General features: G+C 40.2%; 3 protein-coding genes across 7 annotated transcripts in view; 1 reads left to right on the plus strand and 2 right to left on the minus strand.

Moving 5' to 3' along the window:
* Positions 1 to 17,961, minus strand: part of GUCY2C (guanylate cyclase 2C) — a 112,759-nt gene extending 94,798 nt beyond the window's left edge. For 2 of the 5 annotated variants that reach the window (XM_081248130.1, XM_081248126.1), the window contains exon 1: positions 17,842 to 17,961. In XM_081248130.1, the coding sequence (XP_081104256.1) occupies positions 17,842 to 17,943 (102 nt within the window). In that variant the 5' untranslated portion in view covers positions 17,944 to 17,961. The remainder of the gene's footprint in view (positions 1 to 17,841) is intronic. The other 3 variants (XM_081248128.1, XM_081248127.1, XM_081248129.1) reach the window with 2 other exon arrangements.
* Positions 17,962 to 18,556: 595 nt separating this feature from the next.
* Positions 18,557 to 19,220, minus strand: H4C16 (H4 histone 16; the record flags this gene model as incomplete). Its single annotated transcript, XM_081248760.1, has 1 exon — positions 18,557 to 19,220. The coding sequence occupies exon 1, from the start codon at positions 18,866 to 18,868 to the stop codon at positions 18,557 to 18,559; it is 312 nt and encodes a 103-aa protein (XP_081104886.1). The 5' UTR covers positions 18,869 to 19,220.
* A 2,004-nt stretch (positions 19,221 to 21,224) lies between these two features.
* H2AJ (H2A.J histone) lies at positions 21,225 to 21,904 on the plus strand. Its single transcript, XM_081248799.1, is given in 2 exon segments — positions 21,225 to 21,697; positions 21,700 to 21,904. Coding segments are annotated over 2 exon segments (441 nt in total). The 5' UTR covers positions 21,225 to 21,330; the 3' UTR covers positions 21,774 to 21,904.
* The last annotated feature ends 394 nt before the right edge of the window (positions 21,905 to 22,298 follow it).

Below are 22,298 nucleotides of genomic sequence, written 5' to 3' on the forward strand. Positions count from 1 at the left end.
TACATTAATTTTCAAATGTTGAACCATCCTTGTTTTCTTAGAATATACCTAATTAATTATGCAGAATTCTTCTATATTGTTGAATTATATTTGCTAATATTTTGATAAGGAATTTTGCCTCTATATTCATGAGGGATATTGGTCTGCAATTTTCTTCCTTCCTTTCTTCCTTTTCTTCCTTCCTTCCTTTCTTTCTTCCCTCCTTTCCCTCCTTCTCTCCCTCCCTCCTTTCTCCACTTCTTTCTTTCTTTCTCAGGATAATATTAGGCTTACAAAATAAGACAAGAAGTATTTCCTTCTCTTTTATTATCTAGAAGAGATTGTTTAGAATTGGCATTAATTCTTTTAATGATTTGTATAATTCTTCAGTGAAACCATCTGGGCCTCGAGATATTTCTTCTGGGAGACTTTTTTAAAGTGTAAATTCAATTTCCTTAATAGTTATAGGTCCGGGCTTCCCTGATGGTGCAGGGGTTAAGAATCTGCCTGCCAATGTAGGGGACACGGGTTTCAGCCCTGGTCTGGGAAGATCCCACATGCTGCAGAGCAACTAAGCCCATGCACCACACGTACTGAGCCTGCACTCTAGAGCCCGTGAGCCACAACTACTGAGCCCACACACCACAACTACTGAAGCCTGCGCACCTAGAGCCCACGCTCTGCAATGAGAGAAGCCACCACAATGAGAAGCCCATGCACCGCAACGAAGAGTAGCCCCTGCTCGCCGCCGCAGCTAGAGAAAGCCTGCACACAGCAACAAAGACCCAACGCAGTCAAAAATAAATAAATAAAATAAATAAATTTATAAAAATAGTTATAGGTCTATTAGCATTATCTATTTCATTTTGGATAATTTGTGATAGTTTGTACTTTCTGAGGAATTGACCCATTTCATTTAAGTTGTCAAGTTTATGTGTATAAAGTTTGTTCCCTTACTATGATTCTAGCGTGTGCAGTCTGTAGTGCTAACCCTATTTTATTCTTGATATTGGTAATTTGTGTCTTTTCTCTTTTTTTATCAGTCCTGCTAGAAGTTTATCAATTTTATTGATCTTTAAAAATATCCATGGGGGCTTCCCTGGTGGCGCAGTGGTTGAGCATCCACCTGCCGATGCAGGGGATACAGGTTCGTGCCCCGGTCTGGGAAGATCCCACATGCCGCGGAGTGGCTAGGCCCGTGAGCCATGGCCGCTGAGCCTGTGCGCCCGGAGCCTGTGCTCCACAACGGGAGAGGCCACAACAGTGAGAGGCCCACGTACCACAAAAAAAAAAAAAAATAAATAAATAAAAATATCCATGGGGAATTCCCTAGCACTCCAGTGGTTAAGACTCAGGCTTTCAGTGTGTGGACCCAGGTTCAATCCCTGGTTGGGTAACTAAGATCCCACAAGCCACGTGGTGTGGCCAAAGTTAAATAAAAAATTTAAAAAATAAAAATTAAATAAAAAAAATTTAAAAACCCATGGTTACATTGACTTTCTGTACTGTCTTTCTGTTTCCAATTTCATTGATTTCTGCTCTTATCCTTAATATTTCCTTATATTTGTCTCCGGATTTTCTTCGCTCTTTTTCTAGGTGAGAGCTTAGATTATTGATTTGAGGCTCTTCCCCTTTTCTAATACGTTTATTTAATTTTATGAATTTCCCTTTTAGCAATGTTTTAGCTATATCCAATAAACTTTGATATATTTTCATTTTCTTTCAATTCAATGCCCTTTTCATTTCTTTTCAGGTTTCCTTTTTGAAGAGGACCATGAAGTATGTTGTTTAATTTTCAAACATTTGTAGATTTTCCTGTTTTCCTTCTGCTGTTGATTTTTAGTTTGATTCCACGATGGCAAGAGAACATGCTCTGTATGATTTAAATTTTTAAAAATGTTTGTTTTATGGCCCAAGATATGGTCTATCTTAGTACATGTTCCTTGGGCACTTGAAAAGAATGTGTATTTTGCTATTTTGGGGAGGACTGTTTTATAAATGTTGATAAGGTTCTGTTGATTGATGGTGTTGTTGACGTCTTCTATATCCTTGCTGGTCTTCTGTCTAGTTGTTCTATCAATTACTGAAAGAGGGGTACTGAAGTTTCCAGTTATAATTGTAGATTTGTCTATTTTTCCTTTCCCTTCTATTTGTTTTTGCTACACATATTTTGCAGTTCTGCTATTAGATACAGACACATTTAGGATTGATATGTCTTATTGGTGGATTGACCCTTTTATTATTACATTATATCCCTCTGGCTCTGGTGAGTTTTGTTATGTTTCTCTGAATTCCGCTTTATCTGATTTTAATATAGACACATATGCTTTCTTTAAAGTTTGTGTGATATAAATTTTTACATCCTTTTACTTTCAACTTGCCTATATCTTTATAGTTGAAATGAGTTTCTTATAGACATCATATAGCTGGGTCATGTTTTCAAGTCCACTCTGCCAAGATCACTTTTAATTTGTTTACTTGCACCATTTACATTTAATGTAATTATTGATATGTTAAGGAATAAGTCCACCATTTTTTATGTTTGTTTTCTACTTGTTCTCTGTTTTTGTTGTTTCATTTTTATTGCCTTCCTGTGGGTTATTTGAACATTTTGTAGAATTCTATTTTGGTTTATTTGTAATGTTTTTGAGTGTATCTCTCTATATAATTTTTTAAATGGTTGCTCTAGGTGTTATATACACACATAACTTATCACGGTCTACTGATGCCATCGTTTGACCAGTTCAAATGAAGTACAGAATCCTGACGCTCCTTTATATCTCTTTACCCTCCCCATTCATAATACAATCTTATTAAATATTTACTCTACATATATTTAGAATCACACCAGATACATGTTAAATTTTTGTCTCAATCATCAAACATAATTTAAGAAGCCCAAGAGAACGGAGTCTATTGTAATTATTCATATTTTTGCTTATCATATTCTTTCTTCCTTTGCGATGTTCTGTGATTCCTTCTTTCATTGTTTAAGTTTAGAGAACTTCTTTGAGGCATTATTTTAAGAGTGGGTCTGCTGGTGACAAATTCTGTTAGTTTTCCTTAATGAGAATGTCTTGATTTACTCTTCATTCCTGAAGTGCATTTTTGCTATATACAGAATTCTGGGTTGTCAGTTCTTTTCTTTCAGCATGTTAAAATTGTTGTGGCACTTCCTTCTGGCTTTCACAATATCTGATGAGAAATGTGCTATCATTGGAATAGTTTTCCTCTTATATATAAGCTGTCACTTCTCTCCCTATGCCTTCAAGAATTTTTGTCCTTAGTGTTTGCAAGTTTGACTTTAATGTGCCTTGGTAGGATTTGGGGGGTTTTATACTCCTTAGAGTTTACTCACGTTGTTGAATCTAAGTTTATGTCTTTTGCCACATTTGGGACATTTCAGACATTATTTCTTGGAATACTTTTGCAGCCCTCCTTTCTCTTCTCCCTTGACATTCTAATGACAAAAATGTTGGATCTTTTGTTATATTCCCACAAGTTCCTGAGGCTGTTTGTTTCTTGTCCTGTTTTCTTCCTATTATTCAGATTGGGTAATTTCTATTGTTCCATCTTCAAGTTCACTAATTCTTTCTTCTTTCCTCTACATTTTGATTTTGTGCCTATCCACTGAGTTTTTATTTAATTTATTTTTAGTTCTAAATTTTACATTTGATTCTTTTAACAGACTTTATTTTTTTACAGCAATTTTAGATTCACAGCAAAATTCACAGCAAAATTTTAGATTCACAGAAAATACAGAGAGTTCCCATATATTCATGGCCACCACACAGCATGCAGTCTTGTCCACTATCAACCTCGCAGCATCATCACCACAGAGTGGTACATTTGTTACAATTGGTGAGCCTAATTTACACATTATTATTACCCAAAGTCTACAGCTTACAGTTCACTCTTGATGCTGTACATTCTATGGGTTTGGATATAATGACAAATATCCACCAACATAGTATCATACAGAATAGTTTCACGGCTCCAACAAATCATCTGTATAATTCTTTCTCCTATCTTCTATTTCTTTGAAGAAATTTTATTTTTTCATTTGTTTCGAGTGTGTTCGTAACCTCTCATTAAAGTATTTTTATGATGGCTGCTTTAAAATATTTGACAGATGATTCTAACATCTCTATCATTTCAATGTTGGCATCTATTGATTATCTTTTCATTCAGTTTGAGGCCTTTCTGGTTCTTGGTATAACATAATTTTCTATTGAAATTTGGACATTTGGATATTATACTATGAGACTCTGAATTTTATTTTAACCTTCTGTTTTATCTATCTTCTTTGGACATCACTCTGGCAGGGAAAAGGAGAGACATAGCCTCATTACTGCCAGGTAGAGATGGGAGTCTAGGTTATTCACTCATGCCTTCTTACAGCCCAGCAAGGGTGGAAATCCGAGCTCCTTTTCTGGTAGAGGTGGGGTGAGACAACAGTTTTTCTTTGCTATTTGGCTGGAGAGAGCTGTTACTGTCTAAAAGTTTTCTGTCTTGTTAGGCTTCCCTTTCCCTCAGCTAGAGAGCAGGCTTTTGTTGGGCTTGTTTTGTCTGCATTTGTTAGTGTTTCCAGTTTTCTAGCTTCTGCAGTTCCAAGACTGGGATCTACAGGCCAAAAAGAAAACCCAGAAAACTCACCACTTTGTTGTTCATTGGATTCTGAGTTCCCTCGTCAATCTGTCTTTTTCTCTCCACCTTTTAGAGTCTTCTTTTATTTGCTTTATATATAGTGTCCAGGATTTTGGTGTACTTAGCAGGAGGAACATGGAAAACTACATCTACCCTACTATTTTGGAAGTGGAAATCTACTATTGAATTTTGTCTTTAATTTTCTTCCTTTACACCATGACTAGATTGGCTCCCAGATCTTTTTTTTTTTTTTTTTTTTTGCGGTACGCGGGCCTCTCACTGCTGTGGCCTCTCCCGTTGCGGAGCACAGGCTCCGGACGCGCAAGGCTCAGTGGCCATGGCTCACGGACCCAGCCACTCCGCGGCATGTGGGATCTTCCCAGACCGGGACACGAACCCGTGTCCCCTGCATCGGCAGGCGGACTCTCAACCACTGCGCCACCAGGGAAGCCCCGGCTCCCAGATCTTTAACTGAGGAATAAACAGTTAAAGACCTGAGATGGCAGGAGTTGCCCAAGTTTGTGAGGGAAAGAGAAAGGTGGTTAGCCTTAAATGGCATTATTGGCCCAGTGCAAAGCTGTTCTGTGAGTATGAGGGTCACAGAAAAGAAAGAGGATAATAAGGAAAGTGCACAATGAATATTTATCTGCATATCTTCTTTACAATGTGGGGGGAGTGTTTGAACTGTGAGTAATGCAATTAAGACTCTTCTTTTGCCAAGAAACTGTATTAGTCTAATTTATATATGAAACAGAAAACTATTTTGCACACAAAATGAATTTTGTATTACTAGTGCAACAATTAGAAGATAAAAGGAAAGAGAAGACAATTTCATACTTAGGTATCTAAGATTCTGTAAGCTTTTCCAGAATCAAATTAAGGTAAGTAATTAAAGCTTTGATTTCATAGCAAAGTATTTTGCAGAAAGTTATTTAAATAATTTACATCCATTATTTTTAAACTATCGAAACAACTCAGTCAAGGTAAGAATAAGCCCAGCTTAGTTTATGTCAAAATTGATGGATTAATAATTAATAAAGTTTACTAAAGTGAGATATCCATTAGAGATTAGCTCATGAAAATATTTAATACAGAATAAACTGCCACACAGGTAAAAAAAGGTATTTTATTTTTCACTGTAACATGTCACACTTCCTTTCACTTTCCTTTGGCAGCAGAAGAAACCTGAAGAGGAGGTGGTATCGGTAAGTAATATAGAAGATATGAGAAAGACTGCTGGAAATACTCCCACCTGCTGGAAGAAGGAGGAAAATGCCAGACCTTTAAAAGCTGCCACTAAAATTTGATCTCTGCTGCTAAAGACATCTATAATGATTATAAGGCCTATCCCTCCTTTTTCCTGGCACCACAATTTGTACAGCTATCTGCTAATCCTCATGCTAACATGAGCTTCTGGGAGGCTTGGATCCTCCCCTGCTCCAGGAGGTGACTCCTAATTAACTGATTCAGTTGCAGTGGTCTCATTGCCTTTGTAATGATGAGCTTAGGCATGGCCATGTGACTTTATTCTGGCAAGTGAGACATGTGGGAAGGTTTTTTAGGGATCTCTGAAAAGGTTTCTTTGCTCTTAAAAAGGAGTTATGAGTTATGAGATGGTCTTCATCTAACTCAAGGCTCCAAATGCTGTCTATATGCTGATAACACCTAAATACATATATTTCTAACCTTGACTTCTCCCCTAACCTCAAGAATTTTATATATAACTGCTGACTTGACATTTCCACCTGGATGTCTAATACATACTTTAAATTTCTCATGTCCAAAACTGCACTACTGTTTTCCTCAGCTCCTCTCTCCAGTCTTGCTCCTCCCCAAGTCGTTCTCATCTCAATAATTATAACTCTACTTCTCTATCACTCTACTTTCTCAGGTCCTCCTTTTTTTTGTTGTTAATAATACCACTTTTAAAAATTTTATTAGTTAATTAATTAACTTTTGGCTGTATTGGGTCCTCATTGCTGCACGTGGGCTTTCTCTAGTTGCGGTGAGCAGGGACTACTCTTTTGTTGTGGTGCGTGGGCTTCTCACTGCAGTGGCTTCTCTTGTTGCGGAGCACAGGCTCTAGGTGCATGGGCTTTGGTAGTTGTGGCATGCAGGCTCAGCAGTTGTGGCTCGCAGGCTCTAGAGCACAGGCTAAGTAGTTGCGGCACACAGGCTTAGTTGCTCCGTGGCATGTGGGATCTTCCCGGACCAGGGCTCGAACCCATGTCCCCTGCATGGGTGGGTGGATTCTTAACAACTGCGCCACCAGGCCCTCCTTGATTCTTCTTTTTCTTTTATATCCTACATCCAATTCCTCTCTAATTTCCAATATGTTGGCTCTACCTTCAAAATACATTTAGAATCAAATTACTGCCATTGGTCCAAACTATCATCATCTCTTGTATTCTTGCCTCCTACAGTTTATATTCCTCACCACCAACAAACTAGCTCTTTTAAATTATAAGTCAGATCATATTACTCCTCAGCTTAAGATCCTCCAGTGGATCCCCATCTCATTCAGAATAAAGGGCAATGCCCTTCCAGTATCTTAAGCCAACAGACCCTCTGACCGCATCTCCTCCCAGTCCTTCTTTAGCCAACTCTGCTTGACCTTCACTGGCCATCTGGGTATTCCTTGAACATACAAGGCATGTATTACAGTCTGAATATTTGTGACCTCCAAAATTCATATGTTGGCGCTCTACCCCTCAATATCATGATTTTTGAAGATGAGGCCTATGGGAGGAAAGTGAGGTTAGATGAGGTCATGAGGATGGGGCCCTCATGATGGGATGAGTGCCCTTATAAGAAGAGACACCGGAGAATTTGCTCTCTGTCTCTCCCCACGCATGCACAAGGTCCCTCTAGAATGCAAAACTTGGATATATACTTGGCATTTAATGTGGCATGATTTTCAAATTAATCTCCAACTAAAACCATGGCTTCATTTGTTTCTTCCTGGCAACAATCTCTTCGGTTGGTGACTGAAGCAAATTTCACTGAAAAACCCCAATTCACCACACACCAGGAATTAGTCTTTCAGTGGGTCTGAATATATGTAACTTTATCAAAGACAATGGCTCTCTGAAAAGATCTAGACAGATTGAAGGTGCTGTACTGCGTTGTATCTTTCCTATGAGGTAGTATTGGAGATAATATTGAAATATCAATATACACTGGTAGAGGTAATTAATGACCAAGCAGAAATTAAAATTCCTTATAAACATTTCATAGATAACAAAAAAATGGAAATTTTATATGCTTCTGGGTAATTACTACATTACTGTCACTGAAATTATAAATTGCTGTTTCTCAAAATGGATCTTAAAAAAAAGTTAACAAAGTAATATGAGTATATGGTATCAAAAGAAAAAAAATGTTATGATGTCCTTACAGATATCTCAGCCCCACTTCACATAGGAATTTTAAGTTCAATCCCCTTTTTTATAAGTTGAGAATATTATTGCTTCTATCAGTTCCTCTATGGTTCCTTCATATCTTTCACTCCAACAGTGTAAAAATTATATTGTCCAGATTGCTAACAGTTACATTCTACTCTGCAAAGACCAAGGGAAAAAAAGCCTGCCATGTGATTAGCATAAGAATCTAGGTTCTGCTATCCATTTTGCATGAAGCCAAATAAAAATTCTAACTCTATGCCTCTGGAACTAGAAAAAGAAGAGCAAACTGAGCCCAAAATTAGCAGGAGGAAGGAAATAATAAAGATTAGAGCAAAAATAAATGAAACTGAGAACAGAAAAACAACAGAAAAGATGAACAAAACTGAGAGCTGGTTCTTTGAAAAGATAAAGAAAATTGACAAACCCTTAGCTAGACTAACCAAGGAAAAAAGAGAGAGAACCCAAATCAACAGAATTATAAACGAAAAAGGAGACATTACAAATGATACCACAGAAATGCAAAGGATCATAAGAGACTACTGTGAATAACTATATGCCAACAAAATGGACAACGTAGAAGAAGTGAAAAAATTCTTAGAAACATACAACCTACCAAGAGAGAATCAGGAAGAAACAGAAAATCTGAATAAACCAATTACTAGTAAGGATATTGACTGCATAATCAAAAATCCCCCAATGAGAATGAAAGAAAAGAACTATATGATTTTCTCAACTGAGGCAGAAAAGCATTTGACAAAATACAGCAACTGTTTATGATAAAAACAATCAACAAATTATGTGCAGAAGGAACATATCTCAACAAAATAAAGGCCATACATCAGAGGCCTAGAGCAAACATCATACTTGGTGGTGAAAGGTTAAAGTCCTAGCTAGAGCAATCAGGCAAGAAAATAAAATTAAAGTTATCAGAATTGGGAAAGAAGAAATAAAATTATTTCTACTTGCAGATGAAGACGAAACCAAAAAACTGTTAGAATTAATAAATGAATTCAGTAAAGCTGCAGAATATAAAATGAACATAGAAAAATCAGTGGCGTTTCTATACACAAACAACAAATTTTCTGAAAAAGAAATTAATCCTATTTACAATAGAATCAGAAACAATATAATACTTAGGAATAAATTTAACCAAGGAGGTGAAAGAATTCTATTCTGAAAACTGTAAGACACTGATGAAAGACATCAAAGAAGACACAAATAAATAGAAAGGTATCCCACGTTCATGGACTGGAAGAATTAATATTGTTAAAATGTCAATACTACCAAAAGCCATCTATAGGTTTGGTGCAATCTCTATCAAAATTCCAATGCCATTTTTTACAGAAATAGAAAAAAAATCTCCTAAAATTTATATGGAACCACAAAAGATCACAAATAGCCAAAGGAATCCTGAGAAAGAAGAACAAAGCAGGAGGCTTTTCCTGATTTCAAGCTATCCTATAATACTATAGTAATTAAAACAGTATGGTACTGGCATAAAAACAGACAAACAGGCCAATGGAAAAGAACTGAGAGCCAGATATAAACCCAAGCATAAGTGGTTAACTAATATTTAACTAGGGATTCAAGAATACTCAGTGGAGAAATGACAATCTCTCTAATAAATGTTGCTGGGAAAATTGAATATTCATGTAAAAAAATGAAAATTGATCCCTATCTTATACCACTCCTCCAAATTAACATGAAATGGATTAAAGACTTAAATGTAAGATCTGAATCCATGAAACTCTTAGAAGGAAATGTAGGAAAAAAGCTCCTTAACATGGGTGTTGGTCATGGTTTGTTTTGTAAATCACACCTAATGGGAAAAAATAAACAAGTGGAACTGCATCAAACTAAAAAGCTGCACAGCAAAAGTAACTCTCAACAAAATGAAGAAAACCTACAGAATGGGAAAAATATTTGTAAACCGTATATCTCAGAAAAGGTTAAAATCCAAAATACATAAAGAGCTCATAAAGCTGAAAAGCAAAAAAGCAACTAATTCAAATAAAAAATGTCAAAAACCTGAATAGACATTTTTCCAAAGATACACAAATGGCCAACTGGTACATGAAAAGATGTTCAACATCACTAGTCACTAAGAAAATGCAAATTAAAACCACAATGAGATATCACCTCACACCTGTTAGAATGGCTGTCATAAAAAAGACAAGAGATAACAAATGTTGGTGTGGACGTGAAGAAAAGGGAACCCTAGTACATTGTTGGTGTGATTGTAAATTGGAGCAGCCACTATAAAAAACAATATGGAGTGTCTTCAAAAAATTAAAAATAGAACTACCATACAATTCAGCAATTCCACTTCTTGGAATATATCCAAAGGAAATGAAAACACTAACTTGAAAAGATATCTGCACCAATGTTCATAGCAGCACTATTGAAATAGCCAATATACAGAAATAACCTAAGTGTCCATTGATGGATGAACGGATAAAGAATGGAATATTATTCAGCCATAAAGAACAGTGAAATCCTACCACATGTGACAACACGGATGAACCTTGAAGGTGTTATGCTAAGTGAAACAAGTCAGACAGAAAAAACAAATACTGAATGGTCTCACTTATATGTGGAATCTAAAAAACAAAAAAACACAAACATACCAAACTTATAGAAAACAGAAAAAGAGATCAGGGATCAGATCTGTGGCTATAGAAGAGGGGTGGTGGGGGGCGGAATTAGAGGAAGGTGGTCAAAAGGTACAAACTTCTAGTTATAAGATAAGTAAGTACTAGGAATATCATGTACAACATGATGACTATAGTTAACACTGCTGGATGATATACAGTTATTCCTTGAATTACATGGGTTTAAAATGCACAGGTCCACCTACACATGAATTTTTTTCAATAAATACATATTACAGTACTATGATCTGTGGATGGTTAAATCCACAAATTTGGAACCAAATGAGGAGGCCGACTGTAAAGTTATAGGAGGATTTTCAACTGCACGGGGGTTGGTGTGTCCAACCTCTGAGTTGTTCAAGGTCAACTGCATAGGAAAGTTGTTAACAGACTAAATCCTAAGAGTTCTCATCATGAGGAGGATTTCTTTTCTTTTTATTGTATCTATATGAGATGATGGTTCTTAACTAAACTTATTGTTGCGATCATTTCACAATATAGGCAAATCAAACCATTGGTGATGTATGTCAATTATTTCTCAATAAAACTGAGAAAAAGAAATAAATTGACATAATCCAGAACACCACCAAAAAAGCTCAAGAAAAGATATGGATAAAACCATGTTTGATCATACCACAATAAAATATTTAATCATAATTTTTTCTTATTTTAAAAATATGTTTACCTCAGAAAATTTTTAAATATGTTTATATTATACATGTTTTGTGGCCTCTGCTTTAAGATGGGACAATTCAGAGTTATAATTCCCTCTCCAGAAACTCCTGTGGATCAGACCAAGGCTAGACTTTACCTGCCCTTGGAAATAACTTCCTTTCCCTACCTGGCTTCCACTGTGCCCTCACATTTTCTTGAAAAGCACTCCCTCAGTAAACAATCTGCACCCAAGCCCTGTCTTAGGCTCTGATTCAGGGAAAGCAGTTCCCTAATGTGAAGAATAAGTTGAGTCAGTAGACTGAAAAGGAGTTACCACAGTAATGGAATACAAGAACAAAATACCTTCAAATATATCCTGGTAAAATGACTGAACTCCAAGGATAAAAATAAAATCTCACAAATAATAAATGAATAAAGGCCAGTGAACGAGAATGGGACTTCTTAGCTGCACATTGGAAGCTGATGGACCATGGAACACTATCCAGACTTCTGAGGAAAAAAAAGAGCTACAACTTAAGGGTCTATATATCATTTAGATAACATTTACCAGCCAGGGTGAAGGAAAGATATTCCTAGAGCTACAAAATTTCATAGACTCTATTACCCACGTACCTCACCTAAGGAAAATTCTTCAAAAAGGACTACTCAATTGAAAAATAAATCAGGGGACTTCCCTGGCAGTCCAGTGGTTAGGACTCCGTGCTTCCACTGCAGGAGGCATGGGTTCAATCCCTGATTGGGGAAGATGCTGTATGCTGCATGGCACAGCCAAAAGTAAAAAAAAAAAAAAAAAAAAAAGAAAAAGAAATCAGAACAGAGACTTCAAAATCAGGGAAGATGAAGAAGAGAACAAATAGTAGTGAGCTATGATTCCTGCAATGTATGTATAATTAAGTCTGAGTAGATAATGATACAGTGATTGGGAATTTGTAATATAAATGCTACATAATGATTCTTGAAAAAAAAAAGGCACTCTGCGAGAGAAATCATAATAGTCTAGAAATAAAGTGCTAAATCATCTCAACAAATCTTTGGAGTTGACAGGGGATATAAAGAAGAAAATAAAACTATTAAAAAGATGTTAACCTGTGAGTAAAGGCAGAAGGCGGGGAAGTACATATATTCTGAAATCTCCACTTTCTGAGGCAGGGGGAACAGTGAAGGGGCTGGATGTGCAAAAGCTGGTATTTTATAAAAAGGGTAAAGAATATGGTTTAACTGTGCATGTCAAAAGAGAATGTAACCAGTAATAAAAAATACAGTACTACTTCTAAATTAACAAAGAAGAAAGGGGAATATACATTCTGCCAGTTTGGTATTACTTTGGGGCGATTAGTAATTAGTAATAGAAACCTGAAATAACAGGGTCTTACCGACGATACAAGTTTATTTTTTTCCCTCATGCCCCTGAAAGTAGACCACTCAAGGCTGACAACAGTGGCTTCACGAGGTCATCACTGTCCAGGCTCCTTTAATTTTTTTGTTCCAATATCCTGAATATTCGACTTCCTTTTTCAATGCCATCTTCTAAGTGCTACCCGGCCATGATTACTCCCACACTCCAAGTAGAAAAAGAGGAGGAAAAGGGAACTACAAAGGATCTCTCATCTGAGTTACCCTCCTTTTTAGTCAGGTTTCCCAGAAGCTCCACCCACAGCTTCCACCAGCCATAGGGCCCTCCTCTCACCACAGGGGCCTTGAAAATACAGTTTTTCTCCTGAGTGCATTATCACTCCCCCCAAAATTTAGGTTCTGGTATTAAGAACAAACGGGAGAATGGATAATGGATGTCTGCCAGTGATGTCTGCCACAGTGTCGTGATAAAACCAGTAGAAATAGCAAAAAGGAACAGCAATAGAAAAACATAAAGATGGAAAGAAAGAATCATGTTTATAGTTGTTTAAATGTGACAATGGACTGAATTCTATTAAAAGCTAACTGTCAGATTAAGTTAAAAATATAAAACCACTATAAGTTGCAGAGAAACAAAACTATAAGAAAATTATTTCCTAAAAAGGCTGAACACAGGCAGCACCTTCCTCCAGTTTCTTTATCTTATTCTTCAGTGAATAAACAAGAGTTTAGGGCTTCCCTGGTGGCACAGTGGTTAAGAATCCGCCTGCCAATGCAGGGGACACGGGTTCGAGCCCTGGTCTGGGAAGATCCCACATGCCTCAGAGCAACTAAGCCCGTGAGCCACAACTACTAAACCCATGTGCCACAGCTACTGACCCTGTGCTCTAGAGCCTGCGAGTCACAACTACTGAAGCCTGGGAGCCTAGAGCCCGTGCTCCACAACAAGAGAAGCCACCGCAATGAGAGGCCCATGCACTGCAACAAAAGGGTAGCCCCCGCTCGCTGCAACTAGAGAAAGCCCGCACACAGCAAGGAAAATCCAATGCAGCCAAAAATAAATAAATAAAATAAATAACAAAACAAAACAAAACAAAACCCAAGAGTTTGGCAGCAATGATTATGACAATGAAGATGAGTAAAGATGATGCAGAATTGCAGGTATTTAATTGAAAATATAAAAGTATCTCTTTTTTATATATCTAGAATGCCTAATTCAAAGGTTTAGCAAATTGCAAGATTAATATAAAATTTATCTCTAAGATAGCTTGCTTTTAATCAAATTTCATATATCCCATAAGAAAGTATTAGACACCAAGTACTTATTGTTATGCACGATTATAATCTTCAAGATAGTAAAGCAGTTGTTCGGATTTTGGGACATTATTATTTGAGTGAGCTCAAGGAAAAGAGTTTTGTGAAAGATAACCTTAGAATACAAAATATGTAGGTATTTATGTATGTAAGTACAAAAATATTTAGGTAGAATTTTGGATTTGATAATAAGCAAACTTATTTCTTATATCAGAATATAATCATTATCATAATGTTTAATGCCAGTTATTAAAGAATTACTTAAGGGTAAACATCAACTACAATTTTTGTTTGTTTATTAAGTTTTTAATATTCCACATATGATATTTAAGGTAGCCCTTCTCTCCACCTGTCAGGTCACTTTGCTGACTAATAAAAATGGTTAAAGAATCTGAAAAGATAACCAAAACATAACCTCCAGGGCAGGTCAAGGCAAATGGTTTACTAATAAATTTAAGGGACAGATAATTGTCATGGTATAAAATCTTTTCAGAAAATGAAAATATATGGAAAACAACTCATTTTAGTAAGATATGCTAACATATTATCAAATAGATAATTTTCCCAAAATACTAATAAGTGCCTATAAGTATTCCAGATTCTAGGTCTGAGGTTCTAGGGGTACACATATGAATCAGATTCTTGCTTTCAAGGAGTTCACAGACTAGTCAGGGAAAACACATAAATTCAAATGCTGTAGTTAGTGAAATCCACTTACAGCAGTTTGGCAATCTACACAATCTGAATGAACCTTCTAGCACAAACACTGCATTATTATGGCCAGAAGAAAATAAGGGAAATCAAAGAACAAAAAATAAAAAATAAAAGGACAGTGAAATAACAACTGAAGGTGAGAGGTAAGCAAGCCTCCACTCTAGGGTTGCAATGGAGAATAAATCTGTAAGGAGGCGAAGTAGAATATGAGCCTCTTCAACAAGCTGGGACACCCACAGGGCACTAAAATGGTCACAGGTTGATAGCAGCATCCAGCCCAAAGAAGAAGAAATTGTTAATTTTCTGTGGAAGGCAGCAATGCTCAGTTAGTTCCTCAGGACTCCCACAGGTGATCTTCAACCATATATTAGTTTAGAATATATATCTGCCAAATAAATAAAGTCACAAGTCTTCATGTGTTGTAGACCACCATGAATTGACTGTGTTTATCAGTTCATTCTGACTGCCAAATTATAACACACCGTAACTTACTCATCCAGTCTCTTGTCCATGTGCAGCTGGTTTGTTTTTGCTACTGTGAAGAGCTCTACCAAGAACTTTAGTGAACATGCACCATGTACAGAAGGGCTATCATTTCCCTCGGGTAAATATGCAGGAATGGAATTGCTGGTTCAGCATAAATGTGAATCTATTTTCAAGTTCACAAGACAATGACAAAGTTTTGTTTCAAAAATAGTTGAATCACTTTATACTCCTACTAGTGTTATACGAAATTCTGTGCAACACTATTGTCGTTTAAAAATTTTTTACCAACCTAGTGAATGAAAAATTGCATTTCACTGTGGTCTTGATTTGCAATTCCCTGATGACTCAAACTGAACATCTCTTTTTATGCTTATTGGCCATGTTTTTCCACTGTCTTTTGCTCATTTTTCTATTGGCTTGTTTGGACTTGGTTTCAATTTATATCCAACTGTTTACCTGGTCCATTACATTATTCTCAGGCAACAGGACAAATTAAATATCCAACATTAGAATGTTTCCCAAATACATCATGCCTAGAAATTACTCTGGCATTAGTTCACACTGTTTGCTCCCCAAGCTTGCTGTGGCCTTCTCCTTCCCCAAAGGGCCTTCAGCTCAGAACAAATGTTACCTGATCTCTGAAGACACCCCTGGGCCTGATAAAATTTGTTCTGTACACCAAGAGCGTTTCATTCATGCCACTCCATTATAGCAAACCACCTGTGTACCACAGAGATGTCTTCCCCCTCCCTCGCTCTTTACTTGGAAAATAGAAGCTTCTTGATGGCTTATTTATCTCTGAATCTTCAAAAGTTAACAGTTCTTGGGACAAAAGAGGCATTAAATGTTCAACTTCAGAAGAGATGACTTTGCTACAGGATCTAATTTCAACAGCATTTCATTCACATTGTAAGAAAAGCCTTATAGAACAGCTTTAAATTAAGTTCTTTAACAAACGTGTAGGAAGGCATTTTATTAGTCAACTTCAGAAAATCTCAGTCAGTTCTAGTTTCAGATATCTTGCATTCTCAAATCATGTGACCCAGTTTTGGTTTGGAAAATGATTACTTCAGGACTGGACACTACCATGGGACTCATACTCACAGACAAAAACAAAAGATTTCTCGTGTTCAAATAATTTGGTCATATTTTATAAAGTACATAAAACATGAACAAAAACAAAAAAGCTGTGCTACAAGGGAAAATAAAGTTCTACTAGACAGGTTCAAAAAAATTGAGGCCACCATCAAAAATATAAACAAAAAATTAATTCCAAATAACTTAAATACTTAAAGAATATTTTAAATTATCATACGAATACTTATTTTCATGCTCCACTGCAGTCCCACCTTCATCCTCAATAATCTGATTCACACTAAATTGGGGATTTAATAGGTACATTACCTATCTACTCAAATTCACTCATTCGCTCACTCAACAAATACAACGGCACAGAAGTGTGCCAGACCCTGCTGCTTCTTTTTAAGTAACTCAGGGGTTTTTTCACTTGAATTAAAGAAAGTTGAACTTATGGGACTGTCTCACTGCCCCAGAAATTTAATTAATACCAGCACCATGGATACACTTGAGTAAAGCACTTAGAAGTGAAATGTCAGCAAATAGGGACGGGAGTCTCCCTGGCAGAATCAGTAGCACATAACGGTTAAGGTCAAAGCGTGCAGCATCCAACAGGGCTGGGTTCACATCCTGGCTCAGTTCTGCCCCCCACCCCGTATCAGTTTCCTCATCTGTAAAATGGTAATTAATAATAAATAATTCGTAAATTTGCTGGGGAACCAAATGCAATCATGGAATACAATTTGTCCCAAAGTGTCTGATATTCAATAAATGATATGATGCCAGCCTCTGCTGAGAGAATACAAGAAATGTTTCCCTGGCTAGAGTACATATGAGATATATTGATATATCGCTTAAAATGAGATACACATACATCGCAGTCAAGGCTGGGAAATTACCCCAAAGCCAATCCAGGCAACCACCTCTAGGAAGCTAAGTGATTTCACGATGTCTAGACAAGCCGGAGCTGGGGGAGATCAGTTAAGGTGCATGGGATCACACCGCATTTGGGGGCCTTAAGCCCCTTCCCCATTTCCCTCATATAAACAGGTTAGTTAGGAGTGACAGAGCCAGGAGTCGAGCGAGGCCCTTTAATGACTTCGGTTCCCGCCTCGCCCCGCTGGCGGCCCCTGCCTGCGGAACGCAGGTGGGGCGCCGTCTCCAGCTCCGCCGGCGACCCAAAAAAGCGCCCGCAAACGGACCGCTCCTTGCTCTCCCGGGAAGGATCACTGCGTAGGACTCCACGACTACACAGCTCTCTCGCCACATCCTTTTCACTGAACCCCTTAGAACCCAACTCGCCTCCTCTCTCCTCTCCTCAGCCCCGCCCGCGATTCGGAAAACGACTTTTACTAGGAAGTGAGGGTTTATCTCCCGGCTGCTACCGGGCCACACGACCCTCTCTCCCGAGCAACAGCAGCGCATGGATGCTGGGCAGGACGCTGCCCTGCGCCCCGGCCACGCTGCCGGCTAACTCCTGGATTCCCCACGTCTAGGAGTTCGAGCACCGCCGCAGGGTACGCCGGGATCGGAACGCTCACCTGCTCGGCGCGTCTATCTTTGTGCAGCTGACCCACGGCTAGCGCAGGGGCCGAGGGCTCAGGCCCAGCCTTGGACTTCGCCCACACGCAGCCACCCTGCATTCAGCGCCTGAGCTGGGTTACCCCTTACAAAGTCAGTGAAAAAATAAAATATTCACACCCGGCAGACTCCGGCGCGCCACACTAGGCCTGCACCTCGAGCTTTCCTATTGGACGCCGCGATATCCGCGGTCTCAGAGACGGGGTGGGGTCGACCAGCGAGAACCGCCCCCTCTTCCGCCTCCTATCCAATCGGAGGAGGATAGCCGGCTCACCCTATTTGCATACAAGCCATTCTATATATGCTCAGGGCCCAAAGCCTCCGCCGCTAAGAAGAGTCTACCACTTCCAAGACGTGGGTTTCGAAAGGTAGCTATGCCTTCTTTTACCAAAAGGAATCCAAAGTCGGCAGTCCGGCTCTGAAACAGAGAGCAAGGTCACTACTGCCCTGCGCCGCATTTCCCAGGCTACGTTCTAAGCGCGGACGCTGGGTTCCCCGCTCGAGCTCTGCTGCTCACACCTCCCCAAACCTCAAGCCTAACCCCAATTAACGCTTCATTTGAAGCACCTATCTGCACATTCACACGGCAGTTTAAGCGCTACCAACTCTTTTCTTGACGTTTTGAGGGCCCTAAAAAGGGCCTTTTGGGATCTGGAGATAAGCCGCAGGCACACCTCAGCCGCCGAAGCCGTAGAGGGTGCGGCCCTGGCGTTTCAGCGCATACACCACATCCATGGCCGTGACCGTCTTGCGCTTGGCGTGCTCCGTGTAAGTCACCGCATCACGGATCACGTTCTCCAGGAATACTTTGAGCACTCCCCGGGTCTCCTCATAGATGAGGCCAGAGATGCGCTTTACACCACCACGGCGAGCCAGACGGCGAATGGCGGGCTTCGTAATACCCTGGATGTTGTCCCGTAAGACCTTCCGGTGGCGCTTAGCGCCTCCCTTGCCCAGCCCTTTGCCACCTTTACCTCGGCCGGACATCTTTCACGACACACGGATAAAACCGAAAAGCAAGCTGCTAGTAGTTCTATGAGCTGTGAACCTGGGCTTATAGTTCCTTCTAGCGGACCTGTTTGAAAACCTCAAGAAAGTGGGCGGAGCTATAGGCTCCAGGAGATTGCTTTCTTTCTTTTTTTTTTTTTTTTAATTTAAATTCTCTCCCTATAGGGCTTCCCTGGTGGCGCAGTGGTTGAGAGTCCACCTGCCGATGCAGGGGACACGGGTCCGTGCCCCGGTCCGGGAGGACCCCACATGCCGCGGAGCGGCTGGGCCCGTGAGCCATGGCCGCTGAGCCTGCGCGTCCGGAGCCTGTGCTCCGCAACGGGAGACGCCACAACAGTGAGAGGCCCGCATAGCGGAAAAAAAAAAATTTCTTGTTTGCTTATTTGGGAAAGTTTTTCTTATTTTTGCCATGAAATTGAGGAAAGACTCGATAAAATTTATTTTGCCTTCTCTCTCTCTCTCTCTCTCTCTCTCTCTGTAGGGCGCGGGAATTCTAATTTTATAGTTTTCAAACGGAATGCTTACTCTTATAATACCATTCTCAGACTAATGTGAAAATCAATAGGAACCAGGAATGCTTTACTACATGTTAAATTTAAAAGCAGTTGCTTTACACCTGTGGATCTTTTTAAGTCACTAGCTGGGGTAGAGAAAATCTTTTAATGGTTCTTTTTTTTCTTTTGGGGGCTCCGTGGAGAAAGAACTAAAATCCTTTCAAAAAGTCTAACCTTACCCATTCCCCCTCAATCCCCCCAGACTTTTCCCTTGAAGATTTTTCTGCACAGGTGGCAGACTTTACTGCCTCCGCCGCCTCCAGCCGAAGCGCGTTTTTTGCTTTTCAATCAAATAACTATTTCTGTGATTATTTAGTTAAAATACTGTAATATTCTTATTTCATTAAAACCCGAGGTTCTCACTTAAAAATTCAAAGTTCTTGTAAAATAATGGATGCCATGATCGTGGCTTTAAATAGTGATTTATACTGCAGATCCCCAATTAGGAGGCTCTCCATTCTTTTCTTAAGAGAATCCCTGAGCAAAAACGAAACTTTTGATTAGTGTCGCCCCTCTAGGAGATCGGACTGTCTGTCTTCCCAAAAGGGTTTACTGCGATAAAAGGCAGCAGTATTTAGAGGATGATTCATAACTCTTTCCCAGGTACTTAACACCTTGAGGAACAAATATTTTAGTAAACTGTGCTCCCTGTCCCTAGTCCTGATGAATAAGCCTTTCCAGCGGGAAAGCTTTATGGTAAATATTTATATATACACCTAAATGCTTATTATTTACCTATCCTTTCCTATCTCCATAGCACAAAAAAGTTACTGTTATTGTTGTTAAAGAAGAATTAAAAGAGCTCTCAGAACACTGTCCGGATGGCTGGAAAAAAAAAATCCTAAATAGTCAAATTGTACCACATGATTTTAATCCTTGACTCAAAGAAGAAAAGTCTTGAAGAGTCAGGATTCTTGTAATGATAAAATAGGTTGGCTTTTAAATATTTACTAAGAAATCAAGGTTAGAACATTTTCAAGTTAGAGATCTCTCTTGTTTACAAGAATAAAAGGTGTCCATAATAATAATAATAAGTCAAAAATAGGGGGCATACCCTGCGACCTCAAGTGCTAGAGGCATTTCTTGCTTCAGGCCTTGTACTTTAGTCCGGATTTTTCTGTTTCTTACCATGGTTTCTTAATTTTTATTTATTTTTGGCTGCATTGGGTCTTCGTTGCTGCGTGCAGGCTTTTTTTTTTTATCTAATTGCGGTGAGCAGGGGCTACTCTTTGTTGCCGTGAGCGGGCTTCTCATTGCAGTGGCTTCTTTTATTGTGGAGCATAGGCTCTAAGAGCACGGGCTTCATTAGTTGTGGCATGCGGGCTCAGTAGTTGTGGCTTGCCGGCTATAGAGCGCAGGCTCCGTAGTTGTGGCACACGGGCTTAGTTGCTCTGTGGCATGTGGGACCGTCCCAGACCAGAGGTAGAACCTGTGTCTTCTGCATTGGCGGGCGGATTCTCAACCACTACACCACTAGCGCCACTAGGGAAGCCTGGTTACTTAATTCTTAAGACGTTATTTTCCTGGGAGTGAGCGAGGACGTTGAAACCTCAGGATCTTGTAAGTTCAACTGACCCCCTAAAGGCGGAGCAGTCGGGCCCAGGGTATTCATATGGGAGGTTATGTAAATGAGGGTTAGCAGTTTTTCTTTTGATTGGAGCAAGATGGAGAAGGCGGTCCTTCTGCCAGCGCTCTAATTGGGAGAAGAGGCTGCCTGTCATTGGTCACCGGAGCCGAGGTTGTTGCCGCGCCCAATGGGAAGGCACTGCCTAGTGTCAGCAAAGTGTTGGTGGAGGCAGTTCAGATGTGGTACGTTGCCCTCCCATTCTAGGCACTGGACCGCTGGGTTTTTTTCCCCCTAGCTGGAGTTTTAGGCGAGAGACAAACATGTCTGGTCGCGGAAAGCAGGGCAGCAAAGTGCGGGCAAAGGCCAAGTCCCGGTCCTCTCGCGCGGGCCTGCAGTTCCCGGTGGGCCGAGTGCACCGACTGCTGCGCAAAGGTAACTACGCAGAGCGAGTGGGAGCCGGGGCGCCGGTGTACCTGGCAGCGGTGTTGGAGTACCTGACGGCGGAGATCCTGGAGTTGGCTGGCAACGCCGCGCGGGACAACAAGAAGACCAGGATAATCCCTCGCCACCTGCAACTCGCCATCCGCAATGACGAGGAGCTAAACAAGCTGCTGGGGAAAGTGACCATCGCCCAGGGCGGCGTCCTACCCAACATCCAGGCCGTGCTGCTGCCCAAGAAGACGGAGAGTCAGAAGGCGAAGAGCAAGTGACCCTGACGCCGCCCCAGGAGAGCTGGCTTCCTCAGCAAACGCTCTTTCCATAGCCACCCCGCAGTGTTTCTGAATACGGTTGATGTTATGGAGGGCCGGCGCGATCTAGTGGGGAGGTGGGCGGCGAGGGGCCCATTAGGGTCGGGGGCCAATAAAGTCGGTGAAAGTTGTCCGGTCGAGAGAACTGTGTAATCGCGGGGGCCTGCCGGGTGACCCAGGGGGCAACGGGGAGGCCTTTGGAGGAGGTACTGGTGGGTCGGCCTGATCCACTTTCTGGGCTGCTTTGGTCCGCAGGTCACCCTCAAGGCGGACAAGAGAGACCAGAAGGGACCCACTGGCCTGGAGGTGGGCAGAGTTGGGAACTCTCCCTCCTCGCCTGAAGGCGGAGGAGACACAGAGTAGGTGCGAATGCGGCTGGGGGAATTATTTTTACTTGCCCTTCCCAGGGCCTTTGCTCCCCTGCCCTGTTTGGGCAGTTCAGGAACCTGTTCTAGGAAGGAGGCGGTGGCTTCGAGCTGGTCTTGGGCAGGAAGTTGTCTCTCCGGCCATACTTTTCAAAAGGTAAAATAACTTGCCGT

Source organism: Mesoplodon bidens (genome assembly GCF_964165515.1).
Source record: "Mesoplodon bidens genome assembly, chromosome: 11".
Lineage (NCBI taxonomy): Eukaryota > Metazoa > Chordata > Mammalia > Artiodactyla > Ziphiidae > Mesoplodon > Mesoplodon bidens.